This window comes from Geospiza fortis, unplaced genomic scaffold, assembly GCF_000277835.1.
Source record: "Geospiza fortis unplaced genomic scaffold, GeoFor_1.0 scaffold200, whole genome shotgun sequence".
Lineage (NCBI taxonomy): Eukaryota > Metazoa > Chordata > Aves > Passeriformes > Thraupidae > Geospiza > Geospiza fortis.
Window position 1 is genome coordinate 1,225,690 of NW_005054353.1, and position 17,527 is coordinate 1,243,216.

The 17,527-nt window shown below is 38.2% G+C and overlaps 1 protein-coding gene across 1 annotated transcript in view; it reads left to right on the plus strand.

Moving 5' to 3' along the window:
• The window catches only part of VPS13B (vacuolar protein sorting 13 homolog B), a 431,388-nt gene that overhangs the window by 376,555 nt on the left and 37,306 nt on the right, over nt 1-17,527 (plus strand). Inside the window, exons 42-44 of the mRNA XM_005423449.3 lie at nt 1,122-1,471; nt 7,646-7,807; nt 17,432-17,527. The exon at nt 17,432-17,527 is cut by the window's right edge and continues 44 nt beyond it. Coding sequence (XP_005423506.1) covers nt 1,122-1,471; nt 7,646-7,807; nt 17,432-17,527 — 608 coding nt within the window. The remainder of the gene's footprint in view (nt 1-1,121; nt 1,472-7,645; nt 7,808-17,431) is intronic.

The window sequence follows — 17,527 nt, forward strand, 5'->3', positions numbered from 1 at the left end:
ATATTCATTTTCAAATCATACCAAGACTAACATTCAATGACTAGCAAATAGGTTCTCTGTCAGCTACCTCTATCAGTATGTAATCTTCCTCACTATTACAGTACAATTTCAGATGCTCAGTCTTTAGAATGACATATACTGGAAGAGGCAAAAATCAGATTAAAATCAAACACAGCTGTTTTATTTCTCAACATTGACTGAGCTTATGCTGTTGTTACTGTTGTTACAGCATCTAAAGGCCTTAAGTTTTGGGGCTCCTTTGTGCTATGTTATACACAAAGGGAGCACAAAAGTTGTTGTATCCATTACAGTTTGTAGAATAACAGGGCTTGGTCCTGGATAGGGATGAGTGTTTTGGTTCCAAATGTGTGGAGCACTAGAGCATACGCTAATTTTAAGCATGTGAGTAGTTCCAGCAACATAAATAATAGCATCAATGGAAATATTCACATGCTTAATGTTACACAAGGGGTGTACGTGCCTTGCAGTGTCTGCTGCCTCAGCGCTCAGCACTTTGCACGACTGAAACTTCAACAAACATGATAAGATCTTTTTGTGATACATTTCTCATGCTTTAGTCTCAGGATACTGTTTTGTTTCATTTTTAGTATTATGGGGTAGTGTGTCACATTTCAGTGGGTTTGTGGTCTTCAACTTGTCCATAATTGCAGCAAAGACAACTTCCAGTGTGGAGCCTGTTGGCCTGTACAGTCACGTGTCAGCAAATACTGTATTGCCAGTTTTTATTGTAATGTGCTATGTGTGGAATATAATATACACCTACTGTAGCAAAAGTTCTCGCAGAAATATGGTCCCTGTTCCAAATAGATGGCAATCTGGGGCATTCAGCAGTGTGCAGATAAAGCAGTTTCACTGGCTGGTTTGTTTACCATGAAAAGATTTTGCTCTGCAGATACTTTTTGTTTGCAGCTGCTATTAATTATGATACTGTTTTACATCTAGCAAACAGTGTGAACAGGATTTATTTCGGATTTCAGAAATGTCAACTCTTTGATAGATTTACTTGTTTTCATCTTATGTACAAGCAGTAAAAACACAATTTACAAAAACATAAAGAATGCAGCAATGATTTTAGTCTTGTTTGTTCTTTTACTTTTCAGCACCACCAAAGTTTCTTCAGCCATTTTTATCTGATAAGAACATGCCATCTGAACTAGAATACATGATAGTTTCCTTTGATGAGCCTCGTGTATATCTTCGTCAATGGAACGATGAGTCAGTGTTCCAGGAGATCCAGTTTTCAACTCAAGCTGACTGTAAACTTCTGGAGTGTCGAAATGTGACCATGCAAAGTGTTGTGAAACCTTTCAAAATCTGGGGGCAGATTGCTGTTTCCAGCAGCACAGCAGGAAGGCTGTTCGACTGCACGATAATGGTTGACCCTATTTTCATCAGCTTTGGCCAATATGCGCTTCATTCTCTAAATACAGCAATTCAAGCTTGGCAACAGGTATGCAAACACAATAATGAGAAAAAAATATAGCTACTGTGATTACTTTAATAGCAAATTAGAATATCAACTGCCTTCATTAAAATATTTCAGGATGGAAAAACCCTACCTTATACTGAAATTGTTTTTTCCTAATAAACATTAATTCTGCAATAGCAATGAAAATTAGGAAAAAAATATGTAAAGGTAAATGTAGCCAGAACAGCCAGAATTTCAGTGAAGCTACGTGGATTCATATCAGAATAATCAAAACCTAGGTCTTGAAATGCAAACTATTCCATTAATTTATGAAAAGGTGAGTGCCTTTTCATGATACATCAGCTCAGCTCAGTCTGAGCAACAGCACATATTGTTTCCAGCTACTGCTTCCATCCTTATTGAAGTTCAACACTAGTTTCATGTTACATTCTGTACAAGCAGCATTAATGGCTGAAGCCAGCCCCAGTATAAGAAACTTGCTTCTGCAATGACCCCTCAAAGGCCTGTAATTCCCTTACTCCACTATAGCCTTGAAATCATATCATTCTCTTCATCTGCCTGAAGACCTATGTGGAGCCTGGGAATTAATTACCTATCATGGCACTACAATAACAAAGCCCCCAAAAAAGGATAAAACATCTGGTTTATATCAAAAAATTCTTTTTTAAGGGCATTCCATGGTTTTCTTGTTGCAAAAGGACATTCATAAAACAAGATCTAGTGTGATTTAAATCTTCACAGCTGGCTCAAATATCAATGTGAACAAAAATCTTTGTAGCTCCAATTTCTGGTTTTTGTCATATTTTGAACAATGCTTTTAATAAAAAACAAACAGAAAGTATAAGAGAGTCCTTGTAGGCTGCTTAAACCCAAAATATTTCTGACTTAGTACTAGTCCCTCATCTAAGACATGTGTGGCAACTACTGCAAAATGGCCTTCAGAAAGGTCAGTTTCCTTTTAGGATGGGGGGAAAAAAGATCTCTCAGACATAGCTATACATATAAATAAAATATGGTGCATAAATATTTAAATGTTTTAAACCACATCACAGTGTGAATGACTGACTGACTACTCTGTGCCTTGAAGGAATATTTTGAGTTGAAAAAACTGGAATTGTATATTTGATTAAGTAGAGCCATATGTCGCATGGTATATTGCTGACAGGTACATTCTATGAATAGTTGGTACTGATTTATACATGGATTTGGCAATGTTAACATGAGCCACAGGAGGATATAATTCTGTAATTGTTGCTGTAATTTTCTCGTTTCCTCTCATGTCAGGGGTACTTGCCACCATGTTCTGATGTGGTGGGTATCTAGCCCAGAGTATTTGAGATTAAAAACTTGCCTCGCTTTGAAATTAGGGAACAGTTAACACACAAGTGGGTTCAAAATAGCTTATTAAATTAATTGTTGCCAAGATGTTTTTTGTGTGACTTTACCTCCAGTTTGAGGGGGTTGGCATGCCCTGAAAGGGGAGGGAATACATTTCCCAATAATAAGCATTGTTTGATGTCTGCTGTTCACACAAAATGCAGTATAAATGCTACAGCTAGAAGCATGAATTTAATAACCGGGAAGGGTTATTTGAATTCTCCACATATTTTTTACTGGATTAAAATCTGCAACAAGTGATGTTGGAGTCAGTAGACAGACAGATGAAGCATGAAACAATTTGGCCATGCACCTTAGGTCAGGAGTTCAGAATTAACAGAAGCCTCTGTCAGTGTCTTTGTTTCCTAGATATGGACTGATTTTTGTTGTTGGTGGTTTTTTTTAGTGGGTTTTTTATTGGTGGGGTTTTTTTAAATTAAGTAATGGTGAGCATTTTGAAAGCACATTAAGCCTAAAAAATACCAGGCTTTATACTTCTAAGTCACATGCTGAAAATCTGAGGGGATTAGCACTTTTTAAAAGCAGTTTCCCCTTCTGACATATTTTACTGTCTAATCTGAAGTCCCTGTTTAACTACAAGCCACTACAAGCAGTGACTGGCTAATGCACATCTAAATACAAAGCTAGAGTAATGGGTTTAATAATTAAAGACCTGGGCAAGGAACTTCAATATTGTTATTAATTTAGTTTTATTATTTAATAATAACATAGACTATCAAGTGAGACAGAAAATGCATTGGTGGAGCATGTGGGGTTTTTTTCCCCTTAATTTGGGCATTTAAGCCTTCATGAATTGTTTTACAGCCTTACTGTTTTGAGATATCTAGAGACAGAGGTCAGCTGAGAAAACAGCTCCCCAGGTATGATACAAAGTGTTATTTCTGGTAAAAAGCTTTTCCTTTGTGATCTCACATGAACCAGCATTGCAACTCTTTTCCTAAACTCCTCAGAAGTTAGAAAAGCTCCTGGTTTAAACCTGTTTTAGACCACTAGAACTTCTTTTCCTCAAGGTCTGCATGGTGCTTAACATTTCTGTTGGCAGTTGCATAAGTTTTCTTAATGAGCTGGGATCAGTCGAAATGCTATCTGTGATCGTAGTGGTTTCCCCATCTTTCTACAATAAGCACAAATAACAAAGGGAAAAGGATACAGAAGGCTTCTACCTGATAATGCCAGGACATTGCTATGAGAGTGAACTTTAAAGAATCCTGAGGAAAATGTTCTTTTCTCTTTGAGAGCCTTCAAGGGAGACAAATTGCAAAAGACTTTCTGTGAAAAAAAACATTACTAGGTGATAGTGTGTGTGTGTCTGTGTGTGTGTGCATGAGAGGGAGAGAAAAAGCTTGCCCAAGCCTTCAGTAGCTTGTGAAGCACAAAGAAAATTACTTTGTGCATATGAAGAGGCCTAGGCTTTTATGGTGTGGGTTTTTTTCAGATCCAGAAATACTTTGAAATAGCTGTGAGTTAAGACACAAGCAAAAAGTCCTGAGACTGGAAAAGCCTGGTGACTAGTATTATGTGGGATGTTTTTCCCCTCTCTGAATAGAATTCACAAAATATTTGAAAGACCAATAAAGGAGAGACACTTTCCAGGCCTCTCTGAGAGAAAATAACAGCTGAAAAATGATCTAAAGAGGGGCAGGAAATTGTCCCCCAGAAACTGACCCTAATCTGTATCTGATTCAGGCTGTTAATCTTTTGCTGATTCTTTTGATATGATGTTTTAATTCAGAGAGGGTTTTTTTTCCTAATCCACACTTAGGTGTTTTCACCTCCTGGAGTCATCATTCAGCCTTCAGCATCATTGCCACACAAATGGCCTGATTCTATTTGGTTGAATTGTGCCTGGTTTCTCTAGACATTCTTTTCTCAATCAAGATGTCTTCACTCTATCCTTTTGCTGACTTTTTTTGCCTCCTTTTCTGCTTGCTCTGGAAGCTTCTACTGTCAGACTTGAGCAGCAATGTGGGATCCAGGTCCCTGTGATGGGTACAGGGTGCTGCTGCAGATCCCCAAGGATAAAGAAGTATGGGTGTCCAGTTCATAGCTGCCACACTGAGCTAAAGCATCCTCAAGCTTCCTTGATGTTCCTTTAGTCATCTGTTGTTATCGAGACTGGAGGCATCGGTAGCTTTCTCTCAAGCCTGGCAGTACAGAGCAATGCCCTATTATGCAAATCTTGGTGTTTCCTTGGTTAAAACTTTGGAACTATTATAAAATGGAACCTAAAATACCTCCTTCACTTAACTGTTGTTGTTAAAAGCATTGAATTCTAGTAGCAATTCTAGCTTTCAAGACTAATGATTAATGGCAGTCATTCATCAGCACCAAAACGTGTGCTAGCGTATTAACAATTCCTGATAGGATAACATTCCCCAAGTAGAAGTTAGAGGTTCTATGCATGCCAAAAACTTGCTGGATTCTCTTTTCCCTCTGCGAAATGCCAAAACCTACAGTCTGTGTTTACTTACTTGACACTAGGTTAGCTACTAAGGGAAAAACAAGGAAGTTCATCATCTTATGGTATTGTTCTTTCAATATCTGTGTATCAACAAGAAAATATATTGGAGTGAAAAGAAAAAGCTTTTCTTAAATTCCCCTGGGGCTGTGTATAGGTTTGACTCTAACAACATGCTGAGCTCTGTGAATAGTAAGTCTTCCCTTTTAAAAAGAACATTTTGCAAAGCTGTAACAGGAAAATACATATATTTGTGGTAGACTTATGGGTATGTGGGTATGGCAGCTTGACAGTAAAAAGTCATAGATCCTCCACTAGAAAATGCCAAAATAAACTCTGCACTCACTGTAAATGTCAGCCTTTAGCACACTCAGATCTGCTACTGAATGTGATACAGGCATACTGCTTGGTAAAGAGTTTTGCTGCTTGGAAGAAGTGCAGTTTTGGTTATGCTCACCTGGCTCCTGTTTCACAAAAGATACCTGATCTTGTGCAGAAGAAGTAAAGAGATTTGGGAAGAAGTTTTAATCTGAATATTCTCATGCTAAAATATTCTAGGGTGAATAGTACTTGCACAAACACTCCCAGGCAATCATTCTGACATTCAGTTACAAAAGGAATTACAACCTGCCTTGATTAAGGACAAAGAGGCAACAGACACAAACTGAAACACAGGAAGTTCCATCTGAGCATCATGAAAAACATCTTAACTGTGAGGGTGACCAGTCACTGGAACAGATTGCCCAGAGAAGTTGTGGGGTCTCCTTCTTTGGAGATATTTAAAAGCTGCCTGTATGGAATCCTGTGCATTTTGCTCCAGGTAAACCTGCTTTAACAGGGGCTTTGGACTTGGTGGCCTCCAGAGGTTCCTTCTAGCCCCAGACATCCTGTAGATTCACCTTACGTTCTTCTGGAGAAACCAGCAGTGAACATGCATTCAAGGATGCTAAACTGGACATACCTTGCACATTTCACTTCTCAGAAAAACTTCCATGTACATCACACAGTAATGTGCTGCAAGCAATGCATCAAACTGGTTTTCAAGGATGACTAAGGCTGCATAGGGATTTATGAGGAAATATTTCTCTCCCTCTTGTTTGATCTCTGAATTTCTGCAGGCTTCCAGGCACATTGTTATCAAAGAGCTAAGGGTTCCATATGATTAGAGGCAGGGAAGGTGGTAACATCCATTTAAAAGGTCCACTGAGAGTGCAAGGAGGGGAAGCAGAATCGGCTCTCAAAATCCGTGGAGGTTCCATAAATTAGAGAAAACGTCATGGGATGGAAGGATGAGAAACGAGTTGCTTAGCTGTGTTGTGAAGAGGAAAACCAAGCAACAGAAAAATTTTGTCACAACAGTGTGCTAGGAAAGATGGGTCAATAAGAGGTAACAAAAACACAAGAAGATGAGTATTTTGTGTTAGAACCATTAAATTGCATAAAGACTATCCAAATGTTGGTTTCTTTGAGTAATTGTTGCAGTTGCTAGATAGTTGCTTGTAAGTGGAAGGTGCCTGCCCAGTTGTGACTGGGGCAGAAATATACGAGAGATGATCTCCAAATCAAATTGTCAGTCACACTTTGACCTCTCCCATACAGGGGATTATAGCTCATGCCTTCAGGGGTAGAAGACCTGTAGCTGTGGCAATTTTTATGACTATCATATAGTCTCATTGTGCCAACAGAGTGACAAGCAGCCAGATGAAAAGCAGCAAGAGAGGGATGGAAAGAGGCTGGAGAAAAAAGTATTATAAAATCTAAAATACTTTCTTTTTTCATATTAAATGGCATGATACATGTTCAAACCAGCCTCATAGAGCTGGGAAAATACTCATGTCTTCTTTTTTTTCTTTAGTTGTCTTTTCAAGTGGTATCAGGAAAGAGGGAATCTTCTGCTGATCCACAGCAATATTTCAAAGTAGAAGCAGAAGCTGGGGAAGAGGAACTGTAAACCTGTTGGCCTGAGAGCTCAGCTGTCAAGCGCTGAGAAACCTCTTCATTCCACCCTGCTCAGCCTGTTGTACCCTTTCTGCCCTATGTAACATCATTTCCCACTGAATTTAATGTTGTTGAAGTTGTTTACTGAAATCAGAAAATTTTGTTTTATTGTCATTTTAAATCTTCAAGATTTGCATTGCAGAAATATAAAGTGAAACTGAAGTCTTAGGATATATTTTGCCAACCCAGAAACTAGATTTTGCAGAGATTACTATGAGGCCAAAGCTGAGGGAAGAGATTTTGCATTTCTGTGTTGTAACAGTCGCCACTGGGCAGGCAGCTGCCAAATGTCCTGCAACTGACATTGATTCTTCCTGGCTTTTCTATCCCTTTTCTTTCAGAACCAATGCCCTGAGGCAGAGGAGTTTGTCTTCAGCCATTTTGTGATCTGTAATGACACCCAAGAGACGCTGAGGTTTGGCCAGGTGGACACTGATGAGAATATTTTGCTGGCTACTCTCCACAGTCACCAGTACAGCTGGCGCTCGCACAAGTCCCCACAGGTATGTCAGAAACAGCCCTTCCAGGGCAGCCTTTGCTAAAGCCAATGGTGTCTTCATGCACTGATTCTTTGGTTTTCTCCGTGGTCTCAACCATCTCTAAAGCTCCAGTTCCTTCAGGAGTCACACACTGGGGCTGCAACACAGAGAAAAGGTAAACAAAGTGTGAGGAAAGCCAGAAGTCTTTTAAAGTTGCTCAAGGGTAGAACTGGATGTGCACTTTTTGTAAAACAAAGCAGTTGTGTGAAGCTTCTGAAAAAAGGAAAGACAACTTGCCAGGTTTCTATAACTAAGTGATCCATGTTTCCTGAGATGTACATTAGAGATTTGGGGAATTTTTTTAACCAGTTGTTTTTACCAGAAGCATCTGTTCACTGAAATTGTTTGCAGAAGAGGGTCAAACTGGACAAAGCTCTCAACTCAGTCTTCCCTTAGAAAAGATTTGAAATTGTCAGAAACACACCACTTATATAGTTTAAATAATACAATTTCTGGGTTATGGGATTTTTTGTTTTAAGGATAAACACTGAAACTGAAATAAAATACTTTTAAACTATCAACAGGAAGTATTACAATGCAACTATAGAATCATTTAAGTTGGAAAGACCTTTAAAATCATTGAGTCCGACCCAATACTGCCAAGTCTACCGCTAAACCATGTCCCTAAGTGCCACATCTTTTAAAGACTTTCAGGGATGGTGACTCAGCCATTCCCTGGGCAGCATGTTCCAATGCTTGAGAACCCTTACCATGAAGCAACTTTTCCTAATATCCATTCTAAACCTTCCTGGCATAACCTGAGGCCCATTTCCTCTTGTTCTGTTACTTGGTACTTGGGAGAGGAGACCAACACTTGGGAGGTAGTAAAAAATAGACTTCTCATCTTTGTTCATGACAGAACAAGAACTTAAATCTAATTTTAAAAGTGTTTGTGAAACAACAAATCCATTTCTTCTCTTTTCTTAGTACATACCCAGCTCCTGCTGAGTATGAAACTACAGAGCAGTGCCACCCCATTTGCTGAGCAGTAGTCCTGCCCTGAAAAATTACTAAAATTTTAACAGATCCTAGGAGGAATGTGGTGAATGGGAGTTCCTAACTCCCCTAGAGCCCTAAGAAATACCAGTCTTAGCATGTGAGAAAAAAGGCAATTTTGAATTGTAATTCTAAACAGGACTTGTGCCCACTTTCACCACTGACAAGTTTCAAGTTGCACTGGGAGGCAGAGATGGCAAATTTACTGTGGTTTTCATTCACATGTCAGCTGATGGATATGCAAAACTACTGAATTTTACATGAATGTGGTAATCTGTGCAGAGCAAAATCTGCCAAAGTAAACAATTGCAGTTGACACTGAAGTCAGGGCGTAAGTCAAGAGGAAGCCAAGCTCATAAAGGACCATCTTAGCCCAGCATCAGAGGAGCTGTTATAAAAAGTGTGTGCTGGTGTCACAGTGACAGAGAGAGGCCTTTGGAGACTTTGAGACTCTGGAGTAGTGTCTGTCCCTTTCCACGTTTTAAAAAAAAGACACGATTTCTCATACACGCAAAGCGCCTGTGATGCCCCATCCCACAGGTGGCCAGACCAGGTGGTGACTGTGCTCGGTGCAGCTGGGCACGTGTCAGAGTGTGGGACAAGATCCCCACTCATCAGGTGACATAGGATTACAGTTGTTGTAATTCCCCTTGGTTGTGTGAGGGAGAAAGAAAGCTAACTAAGTGTAACCTATAACTCATAACCAAGTATCACTTGCATTTGTAGCAACCACCCAAAATTAGATTTAAACATTTTCATAAATACATGGAAGAAGACGAAGGAAGTATTTAAAGTAATGCAAATAAACTCGGAACTAAGTAAGGCTTTCCTCTTAAAAAATTCTTACATTCATTTTCTGCTTACTTAAATAAAATTAGTCAGTTGTGAGAATCCTCATTTTAGGTAGGTCTACTAAAGGTGTAGTTCTCAGTATGATGTATATTCAGTAATGGTTCAAACTGGAAGGAGTCTTCAAAATGAAGATTATCTCAAGCAAGTGAAAAGTTGAAGAATTAAAAGGACAGCTCATTACTGATACTTTCTCTTAGTTGCAACTGAACTGCTAAAAACCACCATCAGAATAAATGGCATTAGACATCTAACGCCTGGAAAACTTAAACTGTGCTTTCAGTCACAGACTTGAGCAGTGCAAAACATTCCATTTTCATGGCTGCTATTTAAGTTTCTTATTAAATGAAAAACAAAAGTGCAGGATGAAAGGTGGAAAAGTCCATCAGAAGCCCAAATCACACATAAGGGAGTGGGTGAGGTGACAGAAGGAGCTTCAGATTCATTTATCAGACATTTATTCTTCAGCTAACAGTTGGTGATGTCAAAGGGTTTCCCCATTCTGTTTTGCTCTGATCAGATTTAGATTCACTGAAGAACTGGGCTGATAAAAAGTCAGGAGTGTCATGATGGATTCCTGTGTCCCAGGAGATGGCAAAGCCAACAGCTGACTCCTGACTCAGCCACACTGCTGGCCAGCAGGCTCCTCTAGTAGGGAGGTTCTGCTGCCCTTGTCCCAACCTTTGGAATAATTTCAACATGATTTCTGCTCCCTTAACATTTTTGAACAGCCGTGTCTTGCTGGGAAATCTAGAGATTAAAAAACAGCACTGAGGTAATTTAACTGAAACTATATGGGAGCAGAGGCTTTCTGCACACAGTTGAGATAGAACCAAACTTTCTTTACAAAGGTCTTGTAAAGAGAGAACCTTGGCATTCCCCCATAAGCCTTTTCATTTGCCAATACAAGTCCATTGTAAATGCAGCATTCAGAATGGCAGTTCATCTAACCAGTACAATCCCATGTCATTTTAAATCATACAAAAAAAGTTTGTTTAAATATTATTACAAATGTTGTCATGTACATTTTTTTAATGATTAATACAAATCCTTGAAATGAAAACAACAACTCAATCAAGACATCAGGTTGTCCCTCTTATACTGTGGCACTTTTCTAATTGTTTCCATGCAAAACTATCTAGCAGCTTGTTATCCAAAGGTCAGAATAATGCCCGAGCAAGGACAAACCCTCTGAGTGTCATATTCATGGAATGCTAGATGACTTCATAGTTATGAAATTATTTCATTTCTCATGATAATTCTTGACTTGCCAAGTTAGTGAATTTTAAGAACTCAGAGAGCAGATTGTAAGATAAATGTGAAATAATCCATACTTCTGGAGTCAGGGACTTCCCTCCAGGCATTAGTTCATACTTGACTTACTTGACTTACTCTTGGGGATAAAATGAGTTAGGACAAGGTCGTAGATACCACATTCTCTTACTGGGAAAGAAAACCAACTTGCACAACTTTGGCTGGCTCATGTTTCTTGTTACACAGGCACTAAGAAGCAGCGGTTGCCATGAAATACTTTATTTAACCTCTGCAAAATGTTTTTTTAGTATGGCAAGGCAGTTCAGTTAAATGAAAATAAATAGTTTTAAAAGGATTGTATTTCTTCTACATTCACATCAATAAAATTCTCCATTTTTCTTTTGCTAATTAAGAATAGAGATGCGGTAATTGCCCATTGAAATTCTTTAACACAATTAAATATATATACACCTAAAATATATATTTTAGCAGATAGTTTTATAACGATTTATTTGCATTTAGAATTAATTTTATTATTAATGAAACTGTAGGCTAAAATTTTAAAAATTTCAACTTTTTAATGTTACAAAAACAGTTATAGCACACCAAGGATTTGGATTTATCAACTCTTGATGGTGTCCCTCCAACTGTTTGGCTTAACTTAAAGCTCCTTGCTTCCTTCATTTTTTCCCTGCCTGGATCCTTTACATTTCAGGGAACCTAACCTTTCCCTTTTAACTTTCACTCTGATTCCTGCAAGTCTCGCTACTTTGGCTAAGATTTCAGTAGTAAGTCCGAGGTCCGATGCTCGTTCTTCTACGCCACTCCACCCCCCCCACATTTTCCTCAGATTTCACGAGGTTTTGGCCCCCCTTAGGGATAAGACACCCCCAATTGTATAGTCCCTTTCAGAGTTGGGGTAGGTCCAAAACTGATGGTATTTGAGGCTTTAAGCAATTCTACCTAAAGCTGCCAGATTTTGTGAGTTCCTTCTGCAGATTTTAATGAAAGTTAGAGGTCTGTTAGATATCATTAAAAGGGAAGAGAAGATACATCATTCCTGTGCTCTACAGACAACACTGGCTCCTACATTATTATTGGATCAAGTCTGCACTCCTTATCTTGATCTTCACATTGTTTTGTGGGATGGGCCCCAGTTACATCAAAAGTCATGTTTGTCTCCAAGACAGCTGTGTTTTTTAGATGAACTGGAGCATATGATACATAGGGTGAAACTCTGAAGTTAGAAGAGATCAGATCTTCCTAGTAATTTACTCAGAGTTAAGGAATTCTGTCTTGCAAGACAGTAGGCAATTGGAGGGTCCCACTAGGGATCAGAGCAAATGTAAAAACCAGATATCCATGTAAGAGTCCCCTGAATGCATTCTGCAGAGATTGTTTGCTTATGAGCAGACAGGAGAAATTGTCTATAATGTGCTAGTTATTACTAGTTGTTTTCCCTACGCTCAAATTTCAGCAGAGTCCTCTGAGGAACCACAGAGTGATGGATTTAAGTTCATTGGTGTGCTTTCTATGCAAAACATAATGTTGCATCGTAAAAGTTTTTAGAAAGTAGCAGTTCTCAAACCTTTCTGTGGTCTCCCTCCAGGGTTACAGTAACCGTTACACATTTTCACTTTTCATCATCTTTAACTTGAAGCAGCAGATATAATGGATAAAAAATCAGTTGCTATGTTGAATTGGGCAATGACTTCGATGAGAATGTGGGTATTAATAAAATATATTTATCTCTTATCAAAGTACATATGCCTGAAACTGTGACATTTTATTGCTACTTTATAAAATTTGAGGGAAAAAATATCTATCACTTTTTTGATCATACGCTTACAAACTCTTGAGTAGATATTAGTACTGGTTAGTACATTATTAGTACCTTCATTGGAACACATTTAAAATTTTTCTTATTTTAAATAGTGTGTCTGTGAACACAAATTCTAAATTTTATAAATATACTTTTTAAAGGCTACTGTAGTTTTACAAATAGCAAATTTGCTATATGAGAACTTCCTCCTCCTTCTACCAAAAAAAAAGACTGAAACCAAATTTTGATTCATGTTGCAGCAGGATCACAATTCATTGTTATTTATTTCCAAGTTGCTGTTCTTTCAGATATTGGGTTATATAATGTGAAAAATTATGTGCAGTACTCTGGGTTCAAACCTTAGAAACTGTAACTTATATATCAGTTGTTATTGGGATATTTTCCCTTTTTACTGTTTAGGAAGGTTACAAGTTCTCTGAACAATCTCTTGTACTTTACATAATCCTCCCCAGGTCATTAGAGAACAACATCAGGCAAAAAAAGCTGTATGTTATTTTATACTGTTCACACAGTGAGAAGAGTAGTACTGCTTTTTTTGGGGTTCCTGCATTCTGAATCAATGCTCATACTGTATTACATGTAATTGTATTTCTAGGTAATATCTGGGGCAGATAAGGATTAATATTATCCATGAACATTTATAATTTGGTTACTGTTCCTTAACCAAAAGACTTTTCTGCAGTGTGTAGGGTGAGTTTGTATCTGTGAGGTTCAGGTCTGTTTTGCAGGTAATGTTGAGGTTCACAACATCTCCAGGAGCCCCCAGAGTCAGAGTTTATCTACCAAGTGTGACCTTTTTTCTACTAGCCAGAGTGAGGGTGATGGAAATTGCCTTTTTCCATGCTCTGCACTGGCTTTCTGTCCTACAAAGGCCAATGGCATAGAACTGGCTGGATCTCCCAGGTCACTTGAGAAAATGAAGCCAAAGTGAAGTTCAAGCTGGTTTTTTGGCCACTGCAGCTGATAGTATGCAGAATAAATATTTCGTTCACTGTTTTTCCAAATACTAGTTGGTTTTATTGTTGTGAATATTAATCCTAATCAAGAACCACCTTGTATTGTGAAAACACAGTAAAAAATACAAATCAAGCTTCTCCTTTAATTTTTCCATTAAAAATTTTTTTAGCTTCAAGTCTTAGAATTCAGCTCCCATCTCCAGAGCTATATTTCCTCTGTGCTGCTGCATTATCACAGCTTTTATTTTACTATCTTCTATCTTTTAAAATAACAACTGCACCCACACCATTTACCAGGTCCTCACCTGATGGTTCCCAAACTCTCAGAATTAATAGCGATTTGGGGGGAACCTTGTTCCCCCCCAAAAAAACTTTTCCTAGCTTCACTTAGAAGACAAATACCGTCTAAAGAACCTTGGTGAAACCAAGTTAAATCTGGTGAATCTACAAGCAAAGTAGAAATCAAATTTGCATCACTAAGCATTTTGAAGGCTCAAGCTTTAAATTACTTATGCAGCTGGAAATTGATGCCTTTTCTGGACAGGCTGAGTTCTTAGTCTCACTTTTAATCCCCCATTTTAGTCCTCATGCTTTGTCATATGACACACAGCTTTATTTACTCAGATCATATCCTTCACTCACACATCTAGCTGAAAACCTAAGTAAATTTTGAGGAGCACATAAAAACATTCTGTGAAGAGGCATGATAAAGACATTCTTTTAAAGATAATGCTTTTCTAGCTATTTGCTCCAGTAAGAGCAGTTTCATCTTAATCTGCCTTCCTTGAAGTAATTTCTATTCCTCTCAAAACAGAAATCCATAATGGCTAAGAATTACAAATCCAAGCCCCAGCCAAGTCTAGTCAAAACAAAACTCTCTGGGTTATCTGCTGGTATATTTCCCTGACAGAAAATACAGAAATCAAATATTTACACGAATTAGTGCCTATCTTCACGTATACAATAGATAGTCTGTTTAAATTCTCTCTAATCTACAAATTTTCGCTTATCAATGGATTGTATTTCTTAGAATGCTTTGAAGTCTCTTTTTTTTGTACATTAATGCAACGAATTCTCTTTTGTCCTAATGTATGTCCCATACCTAGCTATATTCATTGAACTTTTTTGAACAGAGTGTCTAACAAATTCTTAGAATTAGCATAAAGCTTGATCAATGAAAGAGTTAATGACAATTATTGCAAATCTTTAGTATCAGGTCACTTTGATACCTGTTTGGTCACAGTGAGGTGCAAATAAAACCAAGGTTCTGGGTTCAGTCCCTGTATGGGCCATTCGCTTGCGAGTCCCTTCCAATTTAGAAAATTTTGTGAATCTGGAAATCTGTTTTCTGCTAAAAGGATGCTAATGTCTGATTACTTAGTTCTCTAAAATCACTGCCATTATTTCTAGACATCTTTTCCAGAAATCTCACACTTAAATAATCATTCAGAGATCCTTTTTTTGTTATCATGGAATGCAGTTTCTTGGCTCAAAAGTAAACTTACACAGCACCCAATTCTTATACTGTTAGGTCATTAATAGAAATGTATTAGATATCTTTAAAGTAAATTATGGAGGCCGTATCCTTCATGTTTGCCAGGATGCAAATTGTATGTTTGTTAAATAAGAAAATGCCAATAGATTATAATAGCTTTTTATTTTTCTTTCTGAATCTTGAAGTTAAATGCAGACTAATCACTACTCAGAAGATTAGTAAGGCAGCATTTGGGAGCTAATGACTGCTCAGGGAAAGCTGACAGCATGTTCCTTGGGAACATTCGACTCATGAGCAAAGCTGTTTATACAGGGTGGGAGACATCCTAGTGTTGTAGCTACATGTAATTACTAATTGTCAATTATGGCATTTACATGACATCTATCTTTGGAGCACACAGTATTTTGTCGGCCTGTAGCTGAGGCTGACCACTTAAGTACCTTTTCTCATTATTTGGCTGTCATTTCCAGCTACCATTCTCTCCAAAGTAAACAGTTTTCATGTTTCTCTTAATTTTCATATGTGATGAGATTTATTCCCAGCTGCCTCTGTGAGAAACTGAACAGATTCCAGCCACTGCAACTGGATTTTTCTGTCGTTGTTTTCTTTTTCCTTTTCTTTTACTAATGCTTCAGAATCTAAGTGACATGTTTGTTTATGAGTTTGGCTGTCCTAGTGTACAGCCTCCCTCAACATAACCTTGGAAATAAAGCTGTGCCCACACGTGTGCACATCCAGATGCCTGTCCTTGCACACACGGGCACGTATCAGCCTTTGTGCTTCCAGCATAAAACTCATTTGAATCTGAATGCAGCAGTCATCACTCTTGCAAACTCAAAAGCCACCCACTGAATGGATGTTATTGTTCTGTGTGTAGCTTGTGCTGAGGATACCACAAATTGCAAACAGGCTACTGAGTTGTAATATCTTTGAAAGTTATTGCTGTGGTTGTTTCTTAAAACAATGAAGGAAACCCCAACATCCAGCCCTTCACTAAGTCCAACTGACCAGACCCATGGTGAATGCCATCCCTTTCTGGAAACAAATCATGGAAGAACACAGTATTTACAAGTTTCAGTTTTTGCTAGTGTAAATAATCAATCTTTGGGCCTGATCCTGTTCTCAATTACTTAAATTAATTAATGACAGATGTCCAAAATCAGAGTGAAATTCAACCCTCAAGAGAGAACTCCCACAAGGCCTTCATATGACTGTTTTAAAGAACTTAAGTGATGCTTAGGCTCTGTGCTGGCCCTCTGCAAAGAATAAATTTTACCCAGAATGCTTATTGCTTTGATCCCTTATATATAACTCACATCCTTAAGTTTGCACAGCCACAAAAGATCTATACAGAGCTAAATAGTCAGATCTTCAGCTGGTGTAAATTTATGTAACTTCATTGACCTACATGGAACAGTACCAATTTTCACTACTCTGGCTTAAAGAATCTCCATGGGACAGAGGTAAGTGCGTATGGTGGGTAAATGGATGAAAGGCTCTTCAAATGATGAAAGACTGTATTGCTCTGGAAGTGATTTAAGTTAAACTGGAAAAAAGCCACTCCTTTTCCAGAATGAATCACATAGGGAGTATAATTATGCAGTTAAATTTCTTCCCATGCAGTCAAGCTTGAACTTACCACCACATTTGTGTAAGAAATGAAATGTTTCCCATCTCTCAGCAATATACCACATTCTGCATTCAACAGACACATATATGCAAGCTATACAAGTCCTTTATTTTCGAAGGGAAGGGTGTTTGTAATTTTCTGTTTTATTCTGAAGGCAAAAAATCTGGCATGGACCTGCGTTCATATCACCTTGCTGGTAATAGAATGGGCTTCTAGAACAATTTCAAAGGCAGTGAAGAAAATCTCTTGTTTCCTGTATTATGCTCTCTAGGCTACTTGCCCTTTTTGTTTTGAACAGTTTTGTGCCTAGATGTTAAACATACTGTTAAAGCAGGTAATTTATAGAAATGCATGATTCAGAGCCATTTTATGGTATTGTTGCTTCTTCTGATTGTGTCTGAAATCACAGAATTACAGACTGAATGGATCATTCAGACAACTGGTGTGCTTAGCATTGCTGAGATTTCAAACCAAGAATATTTCTCTGTCATGGGAATTTATATCCTACTGCAAGGCACTTTTTTTCCCCAGTTATGTATTGAAGTAGTAATTTCTTTCTTTCCAGCTGTTGCACATCTGTATTGAAGGCTGGGGAAACTGGCGGTGGTCTGAGCCATTCAGTGTGGACAATACAGGGACCTTTATTCGCACCATCCAGTAC